We start from the raw sequence: 19,910 nt of genomic DNA on the forward strand, positions 1-19,910 counted from the left end.
GTTGCGTGGTGCTTGATTTTCAAAGGTGATGAGCACTGGAAAATCGAAGTGGACAGTCAGGATCAGATAAGTATGAGTGAGCACCATGTTTATTCCTATGTTATCAAAATAGTTTAGAAGAGAAACAGGTTTGAATAGAATGCAGACTGCCAAATGGCAAGAGTTGCTCCTATTTAGTGCATGATGTTAGAATGCATTCTTCTAGATGAGGCAGTGTGATTGTTCCTGGGACATCTGCTTTAGCTCATGTTGTCCTCCGTTGAATATGTATGTGTCTAAACGGATGAGTTTTTTATATTGACCTAGCTCATTTTCTTAAAAAAATGTTTTTGAAATCATTCGTTGGCATGCTTTTCCTGCATGAATTATGAAATAATTATGGAAGTTTGAGTAGGCTCACAGTGGGACATTGCTTGTTCCAGCTTTTTTGCAGCAAAGCCCTTACAGCCTTTGCCTTATCTGTTTGGGATCTTTGAATAAACAAGATTTCAGGGTCCAGAGCTGGTATTTTATCATATACTTCAAGGTATTCATTCATCTGGTAATGCATGCGAAGTGGATAGGATTGAAGTCAGACCTATGGCACCTCCTGCCACTGCACAAGACCAAAATAGACTGCTCCTTTTCCCCTGGGTAAGGTTTACCACTTGAGATCTCCTTGACTGATTTGTCAGTAAATATATGAAGATGAAAGTAAGTTATTGGAAGATTACTGAACAGGAGAAAAATTGATTCTGTATTTGAACACCAAAGTTCCTGTTTGCTTATATGATCATTTCCTAATGAATCAACTGTTGTCTTCACCCCCCTTCGATGCAAACCTGGAAGGAAACATACTGCTCTTTAAAGAAAAATTGGCAGCCATTTGGCCCAATTCAGCTCTAATCACTGAGAGCTATGCAAGAAAACAATTCAAAATTCATATGGTCAGAAGCAAGAAAAGGTGCAGCTCTTAGTACTGATTTATATCTGTTGCTCAGGAGCAAGTTAGTGTGACAGAGGCTGGTAAGGGGTCACTACAGTCTGATACTGGTTAATAAAGATCAAACAATTCAATTAAATGGAAATCTTAATTTCACATCTTCATATAAATGAAAGCATACTGTTTAAACTTCTATAAATTATATCTGCGCAGAACACTTCTGTCTTAATGTAGCAATAAATACACATGTATGCACAGGAGGCAATGATATTTGTAGGACTGATAACACAGGAACAAAGCTACTGTGCATCAAGCTTCATGCACTGTGTTAGTCTTCTCCCCAGCACTGTGCTTCAAATGTTTTTCTCCTTGATCCTACTTCTTATATTTTAGGTAAAAAGCTGGCATGAAACCTATTCCAGCTTCCTTCACTGTTAGCAATTTGCATGATTTTGTCTCAATTAGAAAGGGCTCAGGTCATGCCACGGAGTATCTCCTTATGCCACCACAATGTGGGTTCTGATTCACTTGCTGTGTTTTCTGCTCATGTATAATTGAATGGTACACATAGCATCATAAAAATAAGGAGAAAGAGGGAAGGAAGGAAGAAAGCTACCTAATATGAAGATTTGCAGTATATGCATCAAACATACTGGATGCTTTCCAAAACTGAGTCCCACATTAAATTCAGCACACACACAAAAAGTAGGAAGTGTCATGAAGCAGGTGAGAAGTGTCACTGCTGTTGATTTTAAACTGGAAGAGGGTAGATTAAGACTAGAGATTAGTTAGAAATTCTTTACTGTGAGGGCAGTGAGACACTGGAATAGGTTGCCCAGTGGGGCTGCAGATGCCCCTTCCCTGGAGGCATTCAAGGCCAGGTTGAGTTGGGCTGAGAGCAAGCTAGTCTAGTGGGAGGTGTCCCTGCCTATAGCAGTAGGGTTGGAACTAGATGATCATAAAGGTCCTTTCCAACCCAAACCAGTCTATGACTCTATGATTCTGTGGTTTGGAATGCTTATGTTAGATAAAGCCTTTATACCTAGTTGTCTCACATGTATTCATTATACACCCATTTAGTACAACTGAGTTTAGTATCTTAATCTTTCATTAAAAATTGTTAAATACAGACATTGCTCATTTTGGCATGTGACAATGCATGAATTGTAGCAGTAGCATTTCAAGTTAATTGAAGTTTTTGTTTCATCCTTTTGTGAATTCCTGGTAACTGAAGGAAAGTGGTAACTTTAATAAGAGGAAAACAATCATGTGACTGTATATTCTTTGCAAATATATTGTTTCTGTCATTTAATAGCGTGACTGAATCTGTAGTTTTGTACTCAAAGAGACTTAGTCTCCTGTTTGTTTTCTGTTTGCTCCCACAGTGGATCTGAAGTCTAGATTTTCAGCAAACATAGCATACATGTTGAGAATTCCAGATGCAGCTTTAGAGGGCACATCTCCTCTGCCCACCCTGAGACAGACAGAAATGACTGTGACAAGGTTGTTACCTTAATTATGATGCACAGTGGTGAAGGTAATTTCAGAGGATGAGTTTGTTACCTCCCCTGTGCTTTCAGTAGGGTCTTGCTGACTAAGCACATACTGATTGCATCAGCCAGAGCCCGAAGTGATACAGCATTTATCTTCTGTGGAAATGAGTTTTGTTACAGTGAGGAATGTTTACACTTGTAGACCTGCTGGCATACATTTCTCACTCTCTTCCCTTCTAGCATTTGGTAGATTTCATTTTCTCATAGGAATGGGAAAAATACTGCATGTCCTAAGTGCATTAACTTTTCTTTGGAACACTAGAGTAACATAGAAAGAGGCACTCTCCCTCCATCTGATATTCAGATTGTACCAACCCCATAACTCCTTAAGAGAAGGAATAAATAAAAGCTTTATTTTAATAAATATAAATTAAATAATAATGAAAACAAACAAACAATTAACAACAGCAACAACAAAAACTGATTTCACGGTTATTAGCAACTCACTTTTTTATTTGGAGGAATAATCTTGCTGCTAAAAGCAGCTCTCTCTGCAGAACCTGTGAGAGGCTTAGTGCCCAGCAGTGAGGACAATGAAATCTTCTGAGATTATTAGAACATTTCCATGCAATGCGTGCTTCAGGAAAGACCTTCTCTGTCACTGGTCTGCATTTTTGTTAGGCCATTGATTCCCTATTGGTGATGGCAGTGTCATTGATACTGATTTAGATATATATATTTCTGCAGAATATCAGCTTTCTGAATGAAGTGTGGAGGGGTCTAGTAATTTTAGCTGTGGCTGTTTCAAGTTTTGAATATGCAGTTCGATTCTGTGTATAGGAGGGGGGTTGAAACTAGATGACCCTTTTCAATCCAGGCCATTCTATGTTCTATGATTCTGTGGTTCTGTGATTCACTTCTTAACAGCATAATACTTTGGAGATGCTTAAAAGAGACAGGTGGCTTGTTTTTCTAAGAAGCGAGGTGTTACAAATGAGTGAATATGGTTCAAATTGATGCTAGATAAATGTTAATTGCTCTGACAAATCAGTTCTAAAACCAGTTGTTAGATATATGCCCTCCCCATCCTCCAAGCTGTGCTGATGATGTGTACACCAATAGACCTGTTAGAATACAAAAATTAAAAACTGAAATTCTGGTACAGTTTCTTCCATTGCACCTAGAGGACAGAATGATTTTATTACTTATTGTTTTGTATGACATGATTATTTTCTATCATTAAGGGCAAAAGTATAGATGTGTGTTTATGTAAACAGTGACAATATGAGTATTTACAGAATCAAATGATATAGTATAGACATACAAGTAAATTAAATAATAAAAGCAAAAATCCCCCAAATGGCATAGACTGTAAAAGACCAGAAAATATGTATATTTTTACAGACTTTTCTGGCTTGTTTCTTTCTTTCTTTCTCTTCTTTTAGAAAAATAGCTGTGTCTTGTCACTTTTATACTATAGATAAACATTGTCCCTATGTATGACAGTGGCAGTAGGTCTTACTTTGATTTTGCTCCTCTTCAGTTTAAATTAAACCTGTCTTTGTGTATACTTCAAACATGTTCTGCCAGACACAGCGTGTCCTATCTTAGACGAGTTGGACATTGTATGTTGTAAAATTGTGCAGTTGAAATAGTGCTTTTAAATATGTGTTATAATGATTTAATGAGACATAAATTTGAACATCAAAACTATTTAAATTTGAAGGTTGTGCAGAGGAAGAGGCTTGGGAGAACAAACATATTTTTTTCTGAGCTCTTACATGATATTGTAGTATAGAGCTTTGCACCAGTAGAGGCAGGTTTATCCTGTAAATTGGGGAAAATAAGAAAAATGTATTAAAATGGAATGATAAAGCTTGTGCTTTGCTTTATGAGGTCAAATAAATATATGTGTATTATATCGTATTAAATATATTTGTATTCCAGTGTATAGCTAAAGGACAACTTCCCATGAAATAATGCATTCCTTTAGAATTGCTGTAGATTTTCATAATTTTTTTTTTTTTAAAGCATTCCTATTGTAACCTACATCAAAAGGGCAGCTATGGTTCTTGTGTCTGACTATACATATGCATTATAAAAAAGTGAGTCTACTGTAATTACCAGTTTGCAGAGCGAATTCCTGCAGGGTTTGTACTCTCCCCATTAGTAAAAGAGATAAGTTGAAATGTATTAAAATTTCACTGTACAACTGGGAGTTTTTGTTCACAGTAAATGTGGTAATGTTTCTTCATTGCTTGACTGTTTGTGTTTAAATTTAGGCAGTGTGCCCAACAGGGACAAAATTATAGGATAAAGCTATGTATAAAAGAAAATCCTTCTGAGAAAACCTATAACGTTCTTTTTTTTTTTTTTCTTTCTTTTTTTTTTTTTCCTTTTTTTTTTTTTTCCCCTTCCCTCAGTTTCTTTCATTCTCCCCCTCTCTCCCTTTTAATAAGCAGTTATACATGTAATCACACTCCATTCTGGCCAAAGAAAAACATTCTACCTATTTCACACTTATTGGAATTCTTCTCCTTCATACATAGCAGCCTTTTGTGCAAAAATTACATGGGTTTGGTTTTGGGAAATGTGGAATAGAAACAAATTTTAAAAGATATCTAGGAGGGATGTAACTTTTATTATTTTTAATGAACAGGAACTTGTAATGAAAATAAAAATACTCACCTGTTAATCTCACATTTTTGTGAGGAGAGTGGCATTAAAAGGTTGTGTCTGCTGGTTCTCATTTGCTTACAGAATCAGTTTCTGGTTAACAGAGGACTGTCCAGTGAAAGACACTGCAGAACTGAATCTGTGATTAATTTAAGTAAGAAGATACTGTTTTACGTTTTAATTTCAGAATACAGAGTTTGATCCTGATGAGGTTGAAAAGAGAGTTTTGTTTTGTTTTTTAGGGAATGTTCAGGCTTTTCTAACATGTTTTAAAACATCGCCCTTTTTTTTTTTTTTTTTTTCCCTGAAAGATAAAATATTTCATTGTAGCTCTTTCATAGAAGTTCATTGCAATCAGCTTTACTGGCTGAAATGCAGCACAATGAAGTCTAAAGCCATGTTCAGTTTTGGCAAAATGGGAAGCCCGTCATTTAGAATCCTGAAAACAGTGATATCAACAGTAAATCCTAAAAGGTGAAGTTATTTTGGAGGAGCAGATTAGGCAGTAAGTAATGGTGTTGGTATTTCTTAAGGAAAATATCTTTCTGAATATGTGGACAAAGAGAAATAACTATTCCAGGAGCTGGGCTCTGCTTTCCTTTGTTAAAATCAGATTTTTTTTATTATTTTGTTTAATAGAAAGAAAAAGCAGAAAACAAAGAACTAAAACTACTGATTTTACCAACATCATTTTGTGCTGACATTTTTGTTTTTCTTAGAAGTTCTTTACTTACCGGCTAAAGATGGTATTTCTGTATATTTACATGCTTTCACTTTTCTTTTTTACTCAACAGACTGTACTGTTTGAGACCAAACAGAATTCATCTTGATAACACGAGCCGCTTATCTGAGCTTTAAGATGTTAGAAGATCTTATCCTCTTCTAGTTAATATATATAGCAACTATTTGAAGAATAGAGATTTATTAAATAGATTTATATAGTTTTTTTAACCATTTATAATCTATCTTTCGAAGACCGCTGACCCAGTTGTCCGTGTAATGTGACTGAAATCTGTCAGTTATTTCCTTCCACATGTGCCATATCAACAGACTCACCATCTTTTTTGAAATGGAATTCACTTGTGGGTTGATACAGTATGGGAATCTAAGCTCTACTTCTCTATCTCAGATACTACATTGTCTTACATAGTTGCAGCAACAGCTACAGAAACAGCAGCAGCAGCAGAGACCAATCAATGGATCGATTGATCTATCTGTCTATCTTTCTTTCATTCATTCATTCATTCATTCATTCATTCATTCATTTTCCTCTCAGAAGTGTCAGAAAGGTAGAAAGAAAAAAAAAAGAAGAAAACTTGTTGGTTTTATAGTCATGGCTAAATAATACTATTTGCAGAATGTTTTTCTACGTAAAAGCAATTTTTTGTTGAGGAGTGATATGGAAATAGTAAACCGTTCACTTGCTCAGATCGGCAACAGTTTTGGAGAATGATTGCTCTGAGTGATCAGGGAAGTAAAGCCAGTGCGGGCAGCTTGCTCTATATGAAGAACCCAGTAGTTGTGCTTTCTTGAGCTGAGCATTTTGAGTGAAGATAGCAACATTAATTTCTCTAGAAGAGTCAGTGGCAGAGGAAGTTCCATGAGGCTTTTCACAGGTCTGTCCATCCATCCACCCATTCAGCACTGCCTACTGCCTTAACAATTTGTGACTGAATGCTAGCAACTGATGGTGCTGATTTTATAACATAGTAGGGCTTATCTGAAAGCAGTGCCTGCTGTTTTATTATGTTGGCCCATAACATCAGAGGCAGATATTGGTAGTGTGGCAGTAGAGACTGACTTCCCAATTAGTATATACCATTACATGTTGTTGCCATGTGGGAGATGTCAGCAGAGGAGCGGTCTGAGTAAATGGCATCTGACATACATATGCATCAATGGTGTAGAATTGAATTCCTCTTTGCAGAAAAAAAAATGCATTAGTTGATATTCATTGACACTTGCTGAACGTTTATGGAGCCCAAACAGTGTATCTGGGCACAGTAAGGCAGTGGGTGGTGCATTTCAACAGTAGTGACAGCAACAGTGGGTCCTTTCCACTGATGCAGTTTTATGTGAGTGTGGCATACAGGCTCTTGTTGATGGCTGGCAAACAATTCATAGCTTGTGGTGATGACTATGTTGAAAAACAGATTTTTGTAGCTGAGAATTTGATCTATCGAGTAGTTTTTTGTACTGTTAGTATCTGTTGTAATTTCCGTGGAAATAAATAGGAGGCATTATTTTTGGAGTGACCTGTGTAAATCTGGTTCTCATCTGTAAGAACAAGTGTCTGCATTTGCTAACATTCCCTCAGGCATAAAGAAACTCATTCTTAAACCAACCGTGTGTTTTTCTTCAAATTTAAAGCAAATTTTCTTGAAATTTTAAGAAGTGCTTGTCAATCTTAATTTTTTTCAATTCGTATAATTTTTTCTTCCTTTGATGTGAGGTGCATATTACATGCTATGGAGACATAGGGTCATGTTGTACTTGCAGTCTTTGTGGAATATCCTGTTGGCAATACTGTGAGCTGAGTGTATAGAATTAGGAAAAATGTGGCCTACAGAAACTTCCTGAAAAATGACAGGGCTATTATGGGTTATGTTTGTTTTTCTCTTGAAATGTCTACATAGCATTCCATAGCACAAGTTTCCACTTTTGACAGTACCTAAAGAAGAATCTGAGGGACTCTTTTATATTAAATGCAATGTTACAAATGCCATTTTATATTTTATTTTTTTATTTTTCTCTACTTAAATTATTGGTTTTCACCTGAAGAGTTGGAAATGTTTTTCTAAAATGCTTAAGTGCTAGATTCTAGCTAGATTCAAACCTATTTTATCCTGTTAACAGCTTTCCATTTTGTTAGCATCCTTCCCTTCATGTTGTATTAGAAAGTGCTTCCGTGAATGCCAAAGAGAAATATAACAATATTAGTACCCTTCAAATTGTATTAGTGAAAATAAATACAAACAAGAAACAATACTAATATACTGTGGTGTAAAACTGCTAATAAAATGCTGCAATGCAGTGAGCTGCTTGGAAGCTATTTACATATCTCCAAATGTGGGAGAAATGAGAAGCTCCATTGCATTGCATGGATGCTTAAGACCGTTCAGATGCAAAGTATATTCACACTTCCTTCTTTTTCTTTTCAGCAATACATTATTCTAGTACAATTACTCATGTTAAAAAATGATCATCCATCGATGAAGCTAATTATTTTGTTTATGGTTATTCCTTTACAAAGTGTAAAACTGTCTAAAATTATATATTTTTTGAAAAATGTTACTTTTTCATGCCAAGAGTTGAGATGGTGTGTTTCATGCTTCGGTCCTAAATTCTATTCTCATGCTACATGTGTTGTGAGAACTGTTTGCTAATCTTGCCTCCAAAAACTGTATCTGATGTCATTACTCAGCTCTTACAGACTGGGTGGCTTGAAATTGAGTGGTCAAGGAACACAGTGCTTCTGTGCAAGAGTTAGATACAGGATCAGTGGGTATTCCCACTTTTTCTGCCCAGTGTTCTGGCTGGAAAATCATCCATTTAAAATTTGTAGTTCACTTGTAAAATAGAGTTATTTTATGAGAATTACACATTGGATACATTAGGTCTTTCAACAGAGACAGAAATACTTCTGCAGGTATAGTCTGTAGAAAGTATGGCAGGCATTTCCACCCCAATTTTCCTTCTCTCTTTGCTTCAAACAACGTGAAAATATATTTTGAAAATTAACATAGGAGATGTGTACTAATTTCTGTCTGTCTACTGTTCTAATTATATAGGAGGTGTTTGGGGTTTTTTCCCCTTTTATGTGTTTTCTTGGGAAGGAATCTTCTCTTTTGACATGAACTTGAGACTTTAATATATTGTGATTTTTCTAGATTCCACACCAACACAGGTTCAAACACAGCTAAACATTCTGAAGCACAGACAAGCCATAGACAACCAATTGCTGATTTGTCTGCTATTTAAAATAATGTAATTTCAAGGGAATCTTTATTATTAACAGGAAACTTCATGCTGTGGTCTTTTTTTATAGATACTTGATTTATAAAGAAGGGGAGGGGTGGGGGGAGAGAAAGAAAAAAAAAAGATCAACTTAAAATTGTAGTACCTTCTTGTGCAGAGATAAAGTGATGATCTATATAGACAGAATTTGTCTTCTTCAATTTGTAACCAAGAAAAGTCAGGGCAATGAAGACACTCCTAGAAAAAATTTCAGACCACTTGCAGGTCTTAGCTACTTGTCTGCTGCTTCAGACCTTTCTTTGTCAAGAGTAACATTACATGCAGCAACCGGAGAACAGATCTGAAAAGACCCAGGTTAAAATCTGAGTAACCCAGGCCTGTTCAGCCTGGTGAAAAGAAGAGAGAGAATGTGATAAATGTTTGTAAATATCTAAAGTGAGGTGGGAGGCTGATGGGCGAGGCGAGGCACTTCTTAGTGGTGTGTAGCGATAGGACAAAGAATAATGGCCTAAAACTTGATCATAGGAAGTTCTGTACAACCTTGCAAAATAACTTCAAAATAAGGCTGATGGAGCACTGGAACAGGCTGCCCAGAGAGGTTGTGGAATCTCCTTCTATGGAGATATTCAAGACCTAGGTCTAGACACCTACCTGTACAAGCCATAGTAGGGTTCCTGCTTTAGTAGGGGCATTGGACTTGATCTCTTGGGGTTCGTTCTGACCCGTGAATTCTGCGATTCTGTGATCTTTGTATCTCTCATCAACGTCTTGTTCTCTGCATAACTATTTTCATGTGCCATAATGCCTCAAGATCAACTTCTATGTGTCTTTAAATTATTTGCCCAATAATAAAGTTATTTCAATAAAATATTAGTTCAAAATTGGAGGGTTTTTGTAAAATAGAATTGGAAGTAAAGAGGATGTAGAAAGGAGAGGCTGCATTTAGTACACTCATAGAAGAATGAGACTTCATTAAGATACTGTTTGGCCTCACAATATTGTAGGAACAAATAGGAAAAAAAAAAAAAAAAGTTAGAACATCTATTAAAAATCTGGGTAAAGTAAGCTGCAAAATAAATCTTTCCAGAATGCTGCATTGTTTCAAACTTTCTCCATCATCTGTGATAACTTATATGATTCTTCATCTGGAGTTCTTACCTATTCATCATGTGTGCTCCTTCTTCTCCCATCCTGTGATCCCTTACATTAAAGCTTACTGCTCCCTATCTCTTTGAAGCTCTGCAAAACAGCCAGACAGATTGATTTTTCCATTAGTGCTATAGGCTGCTCCTATTAATATGTGAATAATATTTACTTGCTATATAATTAAATTGCCCAAACCATGCTAAATGAATATCCTTGGTCTGGGGGAAAACCACAGAAGTCGGGAATAATATCTCTCAATATTACCCTTAGTAACTTACACAGAGGTGTAACAGGCCACATTCTTTAGTGGGAGGCAATGTTTCCTTCTTTCTGCATTGCATTCTACCTGAAGAAGATCTCAAAGTGAACAGCAGGATATCTCTGAGTGTTTCAGTGTCAGTTATAAAGCCATTAATTTATTTTAGTACATGCGTATTTTGTTTTTAAACTGTAATAGTGTTGCTTTAAGATTTAAGGAAGCAGTAGTGTAAATTATTCAAAACAATTCTACTGCAATTCAATCCATTTCCTTCCCTGCTAATATAAAATGCCTTCAAAGGACACTGTATTTTTTGTGTAGAGGCAAGAAATGTTATGATAGGAACTCCATGGAAGGTATGTATAAAAATATCACAGAACTCCTATTATCTGCAGATCATTGGTGCTGTAGAACTTAGTGGCACCTTTCAAACAGCTGTAGGAAATCATGCTTTACAGCATGCTTAAGGGCTTTAACATGTAAGCTGTCATCTAAATGCATGGTTACCTATCCTCCTGCACGTAGGGAGCCGGTATGCGTTGTTTTTCTATGCAAGGCATTTGGTTTCTTTTCTTCTCCTTCTGTTTTCTGTCTGTCTTTCTTGGAGGAGTTTCTGAGGAAAACCTTAGACAGGAAAAATTTTTCTCCCTAACACACACACTGTAGTGCACATGGTGCCCCATTACATAAAGTTCTTTAGCAATACATTGTGAAGGTAGGATTACACTGGGTGGCTTCTGGAAAGGCTGGCAGCATTCTTTCAGAAGCACTTTTCTGGCTAATTTTTTGCTTTGCTACACCCTTGCATATTTGTACCTACTTCCTAACAGGGTCAAACAATGGCTACAATGTCTAGCCACTGCTAACCAGCTCCAGGATCTTTTTACAGCCCTCCCCACCCTACCCCTGTCAAATTAAGGACTAACAGATGTCCAACCGCAGTTAACGTTGATCCATGCTGCTACCTACCAGCACACCAGCTACTGTACTTCTCCTTCCACTTTAAAATCTTGCCACTGCAGACTGGAGGGACAGTATTAATGTTTTAAGTGTTAGGTGCTGCCTTAATCTTCCCCTGCTCTTCTGGGTCATTCCTGAGCCTGTCATGGTGTCGTTGCTACACATATGCATGTTAAACGCTATTGGGGAAAAAAAAGAAAAAGAAAAAGGAAAAAAAAAAAAGTAGAAAGATATTATTAATAATTCAGATATACATCCTTGCAAGGCTCAGTGCTTAAGTTGATTGCTTTTGTGAAGATCTTTAAGGACCAAGTGTTCTGTCACTTCAGTGAGTGTTAATGCTCTGTGTGTCTGTAAGAGCATGTGCTTCTCCTGGCATTTTACATCTCTCTACTGAGTTACACTAGTTTCATGTTAGAAATGGTAATGATCCTGGGTAGTGATCTGGATTAACTGAGTAAAGTGGAAAATTGAATCTTTGGAATATGGGCTAAATTCTACCTGAGACTTTCGGTAGCGTCCATCACTTAGGTTCCATTTACTCTGACAGCAGCACTTTGAAGACATTGCATCTCATTATTTTTTAGGGAATGTAGGTAAAAGGCTTATGGAGTGTTTTGGATAAGGCATGCAGGTAACTGCTTGTTTCCAGATCCAAGTGAGCATATTTCAATCTGTGGGATCATCTGCATCACTGACCAGCATGCATGGGATTCTCTGTGATGGGATGGGAAACTACTGATGATGGTTTACAAACTGACCTCAACATCCTATTTTGTTGTTTTTTCTTTTTGTTTTTTTTGTTTGTTTTTGTTTTTGTTTCATTCAGCCAGGCTGAATTTTGGGCCACATACTTATCTTAAGAGTTTCTCCTGACAATCCTTATTACTTTACAGGAATAGATAGCTCTTCTTGAAGACTTTTCTGATTTAGTTTCTTGAAGAACAGACATTTTCATGTTTCTCAAAGTTCATGTGAATTTGAGTGTTAAGTATAAGAGAGAGAAAGCTTGCTACTTTATTAATGCCCCTCAACACTTTGTGCCATAAAGGTAGTCTTTAACTCAGGGTAAAGAAACATGAAACTTGTAAACATTTTTTTTTTTCTCCATCTCATAATTTAGAATGGCTAAAATGACCATTTTTGAATGTGTGTAATAAATCTCACTCTTAGGCTGAAACACTGTATTTCAGGCTCAAACTGAATCCGGTCTTTACAGGTGACCTGTTAACCTGTAAGCAAGAAATAGGCAGAGTTGTAATGGGAATGCTGATGATCCTTAAAGCCACTCTATGAATGACATGATTTCAACTATCTATGTATACATACACTGTGAGTATATTTCTCCCTCTGTACACACAAGTGACATATGAGCAAGACAGTATCACATCAAATACAGCAAATACAGCAAATACGAACCACATTGGTGTGGAGCTTAAAAAGGTGTTGAATATGATAAAATCTTTTATTGTGAAATAAGAATCCTATTTTGTAAGCCCTTCGTTCATTTTGCAGTACAATTAATTACTGAGTTCATTAATTAATGAACATATTAGAGAAAGAACACCATTACTGACCAGTGGAGACCTGATATATTACTGAGTCAATAAACTATTGAACATGAAACAGGACCTTCCAGGAGAATTTTTTCCTCATAACCTGCAAACACATATATTATTCTTGCAAGATCAGCACTTCTTTGGTACTCTTATATTTCACATTACTAATTCTTTTAATCACACATACATACAGTGTTTTATAACCTAGCTAATGGATAATTAGACAAGTGACATTGGGACTGAGACCCTGAAGAGTCAGGCATCATAGAGCGGGATATTTTTATTCTCCTGCAATGTTTTTGAGAGTAAAAGGTAATTAAAAACATATAGCATATGTAAAATCACAGTTATATCAGAAATTTAAGAGAAGGACACATTTTAAGTGGATGAGTGAATGACAGATGGTTTTAAATGACTGTATGATGCAGATAAATAAGTAAAGAGATGTGACAGAAAAGAACTTTGAACTTTTAAAAACAGTAACAAGGAGTGTAGCATGGACAAGTTAATACTGAATGTAATTTTCTTCAAGTCAGTATATTTAAGGTAAAGCTTTTTTGGTAGGGATGGAATGTATATAGGGGCTGTTAATTGTTTGGAAGAGACAAGAGCATTCATAATGCTTCGATACTATTGTGGCCATAGGATCCTTCCCCCACCTTAGCTCCCAAGTAAACATTGATTGCATTTAAATCTATAGAATATCTTTTCCTGGCAGCTCTGGTAGTTACTGTAGATCATTAATCTGTGAATGATCAGAATAAGCCTCTGTCTCAGAAATTTCCATGCAAATTACATCTAAATGCATGCTGTAGATTTATTAGTAGCAGTTTGAAGTACACAGGTCATCATCTACACTATTAAAACATGTAACTCTGTTGCACTTTTAAAAACTTCCATACATTTGCATTTGCTGTGGGCATAGCTAGCCTCTCAAGTAAACCTGTGTAGTTTTTGAAATAATTTTTAAAAGGGAAGGGAGACCTCATTGTGGTGTATTGTTTAAGCAAATCTCTTCACAGGACTGGAACTTTGGTGTCACTGCTTTGAAAGAATTCCATTTTTTGAAACAGAAGGGAATGCACATATTTTCATTGGCAAAATATAAGAATGACACAAAACCATTAGAGAGGAGGACTACAAAGATGGTGAAGGGTCTGGAGGGGAAGACATATGGGAAGCAGCTTAGGCCCTTGGTGTGTTCAGCCTAGAGCAGAGGAGACTGCGGGGAGGCCTCATGGTGGCTACAGCCCTTTGCAAGGGGAGTGGATGGGCAGCGCTGAGCTCTGCTCTCTGGTGACAGCAACAGGACCTGAGCAAGCAGCATGGAGCTGTGTTGAGGGAGGGCCAGGTTGGGAGTTAGGAAAAGGTTCTTCATCAGAGGATGGTCGGGCAGTGAAACAGTCTCCCCAGGGCACTGTCAGGGCACCAAGCTGCCAGAGGTCATGGAGCATTTGGACAGTGTTCTCAGACATAGGTTTGAGTGGGCCTGTGTTGAGCCTGGAGCTGGACTTGATGATTCCTGATGGCCCTTTCCACCTGAAGATCTGCTGTTCTGTGATTCTATGACACATCTGAGGGTTAGCCTTAGGTATAGGAGAAACCTAAAATTTCAAAAGGAAAGTTATAATACATACTATGGTCTGTTGCTACTACTGTTATAATCATTTTACCCTATTTTAGGGTAAAAACATATCAAATGTATAAATAAATTACATGAACTCTTCATGATATAGCAGTGTTGCACCCTACAAGATCCCCAACATGGAAACAATTTTTGGATGCAATAACGGGGAGGGAACAGAGATATATAGCCTTCCTTTTTATATGTTTTTCCTTCCTTGTTTTACATTTGGTTTTAATTAAGCTGAAATGCTGCTATGGGGAATCATCACTAGTAACATTTTCCTTCAAACAATTGTTTCCAAATCAGGAAGCTTGTGGAACTCCTACAGAACCTTCATCATTGCTCTTATTTTGTTTTGATTTGTCTGTTTGTTTGCTTGCTCGCTTTTAGAGTAAAGATCCCTTCTTTAAAACACTTTAGGAATTTACTCAACTTCTTGGGAAAAAAAGAATAAGTTATTACTGAGTAGGCATTTTGTTTGTCCTTGCTAAGGGATACTGATAAATGTTTTTTGAAAGAAAACTAATCCCTCCTTAAAAGAAGGAGCAATGCTTGGAGTGCTAGAAGGCCAATTGTTGCTGTACATTTAATACCCTTCTAGCTCTCACAATAAATTTGTACAATAGGGGAGAGAGACATTAATATGTGTTTTCTGTTTCTTTTTTCAGGCTATCCGCTGTACACTGGTAAATTGCACATGTGAATGTTTTCAGCCAGGGAAGATTAACCTGAGAACCTGTGATCAGTGTAAACATGGCTGGGTGGCACATGGTAAGAAATGTCTGTTCTGGACTGGTCTTCTCTATTCTGTTCTTTGTTCCTGGGCTCTATAAATGCTAAGTACCGGAGTGATACAGACAGCAGTGATATCTATTTCTCTGTAAAGACATGTGTGTGCACTCTGGGTTTCTGCAAGTGTGTCTATACTTTTTTCACATCAATTTCTAGGATGGAAATATGATAGACTGGATATATTGTAGGCTAACCTGACAATAGGTACCACTGGAGTTGGTACCTACTTTGAACTTGTGTACAGCGCAATAGTGTACTCTGACTTCCAGAAAGTTATCTGGTTGTATCAGATCTTAGCAGAAAGGCAAAAGGTTTATAGCTTGGTTGCACATCAGAGTATGTATTGAAAATTCGCATTGGCCAGTAAGCTGCTAAGCCCAATGGACATTCAGATGTACCAATGTCAGCCTTTCAGAACTTGGATATCAGTAAAATCAGTGTATCCAATTTGGCTCAATGACTTCATCAGTGTGTTGAACCACTCTTCCTATATTTAAGTAAATGACAAAAGAATGGATTTATTCAAATCCCCAGATCCTAAAAGGCAACAAAACACACACCAGAGGTCTTAGTTTTTATTTATGCTCCACTATTTAGTGTATTTGTTTTGTTGTTTTCTTGACAGTATGGTTTAAGACATGTGCAAGAGAAAAAGACAGATCCAGACAAAATGAGGAGAAAAGTAAGGAGAACACCTAACATGGTTTAATTGAAAAGCCGAATAAAACAAACAAACAAACCAAAAACAGATATGTTTAAAAAAGAAAAAAGGAGTTGGCACAGAAAGATTAAACTTATTTGCAGAAGAAATTAGGGATTCTTTCTTATTATCTATAAACATCTAATCTAGCACAATCTTCATTCTCCTCTTCTACCACACATTCAGTGTCTTAATACATTTTATTTTATTTTTGTAAAACCTGGATTGGAGTGTTAGCATGCCTCACATGCCCTTGATCTCTGCTTATTTAATACATGATTTTGAGTATTTTGCCCAAACTTTTTGAATTAGTGAAAGTGTGAATGCTTAGCAAATTCAGCAGCAAAAAATGCCAGAGAAGTTTTTGAAAGATTCGCACACCTGGAAGACAAATCAGGAATATGGTTACAAAGCAGTCCTATGTCCCTTTGTTGTTGTATGTACAGCCTGCCTACTAATAGCCTAACACCACCAATCTGGTAGTTGGCTGCAGGTTTGCTATGTACTAAATTCTTCAGGGACTCTGCCTGTTTTCACTCCTCTTAACTACTGGAAAGAAATCTTTAGTCACAGTGTAACCAGGCTCACAATTACTGGAAGGACCTCTAAACCTCACAAAACTCTGGAGCACAGGCATGCTTCAGGTTTTCTGCAGAATCAGCAATTGAGGCTTTGCTGATCCATGGTTGGGGAAGGCTCACCTAGGTATTTTCCAGCGTGTCCTCTTGAGTAACAGGGGGATCTATCACTTGGATTCTCACATAAGTATCCCACTTTTATTTTTAACCAGTACATCTCAGGAGATGATGATCAAATTTTTCTAATAAGTACCTCTCTATTAAGTTGTTGAATTAAAAATTAGAGTGTATGACAGTAATCTGAGATAACCACAGGGCTCTGCTTTACAAGCCCAGGATGTCAGAAGGTGAATGTAACAATCAGGGATGCACCGCCTTTTCCCATAACTGGGTACTTAACATTCCTAATAGAAGACTTAATACAGTTATATATTATTGCAAAGTGCTTGTTTTACTATAGCAATGCACAAAGACTGCTCTGCTATATTTTTCCTTTATGCTTTGTGTACAGTCATCTAGAGTATTTACATTTTGTGGTAGAGCAAGGCTTGTCACATATTTGTTTCATATACTGTTCAAATCACAGGCATTTAAATTACTTTCCGGAGACTGTGATGTATCCACTTCAGTTTTTGATCTTAACTGTTTTCTGGAATGCTGAGGACAACATTCAGTAATCTGAACAATTCAGTGTACTATATCACCTGGGTTTTAAAACAACCGAATCAGGCTGCTGTTCAGAAGTGATTTTCAGTAAACCACTAACACCGCGCTTTCAGAAGGTGTTCCCTGAATGCAAATAGAATTTCCTACTACTTTAATTAAAGGGTTTTTTTTTCTGATTTTTATTAATTAATTTCAACTCAGATCCCTGACACATGATGTAGTGCTTCTCTGAATGTAATTATCAAAGAATTGGTGTATCCAACAGGAAGTACCATGGTTATTCAGTTCTGATAACCTAGAATCATAATTACCCAAACAGATCAAAAAAATAGCTTACAACTGCAATCTTCTCATGCTCTACTTGATGCATCTGTGCAGAATTAATGCATATTAATAACTGCCATTTAAAACGTTGAAATTCTTGGAGTGAGCAGGAAAGGGCATAAAGCCCCTACAGTATTATTGCACATAGCAGCTGCTGGCCTGTGTTATTTTTGTATGTATTTTTCCTGTTTCTGCTTTATTTCGTATGTTGTTTGTTTGTTTTCATACACCTGAAATGAGCTGCTCACTTCTTGAAAGGAAAGGTTCCCTGCAAGTTCCATTTTTTTCTGTTTGGAGGTGCCAGAGTAGGATGTCAGTATACGAACAGATCCATCAGAGAAGTTCTTTTGCATGAAGATAAGTGATTCTGTTGGCAGTAGTTCAGCTTACAAAGTTTTGACCATGCACCATTCTGCTATAGTGTTAATCCTACTGCCAGTGTCTTTAAAGGTTGACGCCAAGAACTGCAGAATATCACAGCATTCTCAAGAACTTCTGTGAATAATAGGGAATAGATTATTTCTAGTGTGAATCTCTGGATGTTTTAAGGGATTCAGAGAAATAGATTGTTCTATTTTTTCTTTTTTTTCCTAGCTGAAGTCTCGCTTTCAGATGGTCCAGCTTGAATGGAGTTTCATTTTCTAAAAGAAAAGGTGAATGGTTTAAATTGGATAAACCATTTTCTAGACCTCAAGCAGGCAAACAGATTATTATATGCATTTTTCCTTCAATCTTTTAAATGCTTAATATGCCTGGTATTGTCCACATGGTGAAAAGATAAAATCTTATTAGAATGTTAACAGTAATTCTTTTTTAGTACAATTGATTTTAGCACAAGCAATTGCTATTTTGTGGCCTTTAAATAGTGTAGGATGACTGAAAAAAAAAAAAAAAAAAAAAAAAGTCAAGACTTTTTTGATTGTTTGAATAGTTTTTGTCTCCTGATATTTTTGTTGTTTTATGAGTAGTATGCTATTCTGTATGAAGGTAGCAAAGATACTTCACTAGTTTTGGCACAAAAAAGCCTTCTTACTTAGAATATATTGGAAACAACGAAGAAAACAAATTTTGCCATCCACTTTCCATACCAGATGTATCTTAGCCTACTAGAAAAGAAATTAAGCAACTCTGCAGTATGAAGATATTAACATCATCAGCTTTACATCTTGTTTTGCATGTCATTAATGTCGAAATAACAATGACCACACTACTAACAGAAACAGTCTTATTATACCTGCTATAGCTGATCAAAAGACCCAATGCAGCATTAATAGGAAATATTGTCTACTCTTTGTAACCATTTTGCTCCATTAAAGGTAGGTGATGTGGAATGCATCATAGTGCACTAAAACTATTATGACATTTGTTCCAGTTCTTTTTCTGTATCACAGGCTTTGCAGAGATTTCAGAAATACACAATATAATAATTTAATTCAACCTGTCTGAAATCAGTGTCATATTGTTTCAAAGACAGTAAAAAAAATGTGAAAATCTAGTTCTCTGTCTTACCCTCAGACTAATAACTGACAAAGCTCAGTCAGACATCAGCAGCATAATTTCTGATATTTCTGTTGCAATATACATTCTCAGACTACCTGAATTTTACACTATTCAATCCACTCTGGGCAGTGAAGTATCCTGCTAACATTTTTGTTGTCATCCTTCTTACTTCTCTGGTTCTTAATTCTCTCTTGATCTCTGCCGTCTTTTCCTGTGCACCAGGCCTATCAGCCCATACTACCTCTGTGAGATATACTTCATGGTACAAATTAATTATATATGCTCCCATCTCCAGCCAGAGACTTCACCAGGCCTTTTTCAGGGTAACTTCAAGATCACATTCCTTTATGTTCCAATAAATATGTGTTGACTAGTAGATTTCAGTGCATAGGGTAAATCCATTAGCCTTTTCCATCTTAAAATCTGACATCTGGTGAATGCTCATGGTCATAGTCTCAACATCTTTCATATTGTGAAGGGACTTTCCAGCTACCAGCATTTGTATAACTCGCGTGCCAACTTGCTGTAAATTAGACTAACAGCCAAAACAATGGTCTCCAGTAGAAAATGGAGACTGCTGTTGTAAGCCCAAAAATATGATGTGACCACAACTGCTTCTTTCCGCATGGCAGAGTGGTGAATTCTACATTCTTAAGTTGTCAGGTAATGGAAAGGTGAAGTGGGAGAAAATGAAAGGAAGGCAGGAGCAAATAAATAAAGAAAAGAGAAA

The 19,910-nt window shown here is 36.6% G+C and overlaps 1 protein-coding gene across 17 annotated transcripts in view; it reads left to right on the forward strand.

Annotated features, from left to right (window-relative positions):
• Positions 1–19,910, forward strand: part of BNC2 (basonuclin zinc finger protein 2) — a 360,639-nt gene that overhangs the window by 204,376 nt on the left and 136,353 nt on the right. For all 17 annotated transcript variants that reach the window (XR_014939176.1, XM_085528312.1, XM_085528305.1 and 14 more), the window contains one exon: positions 15,289–15,391. Coding sequence is in view for 15 of the 17 variants with exons in the window: in XM_085528312.1 (XP_085384438.1) it covers positions 15,289–15,391 (103 nt within the window). In the remaining 2 variants the exon portion in view is untranslated. The remainder of the gene's footprint in view (positions 1–15,288; positions 15,392–19,910) is intronic.

The sequence above is a fragment of the Coturnix japonica genome, chromosome Z (assembly GCF_054131305.1).
Source record: "Coturnix japonica strain WE chromosome Z, WE-NBRP24, whole genome shotgun sequence".
Classification (NCBI taxonomy): domain Eukaryota; kingdom Metazoa; phylum Chordata; class Aves; order Galliformes; family Phasianidae; genus Coturnix; species Coturnix japonica.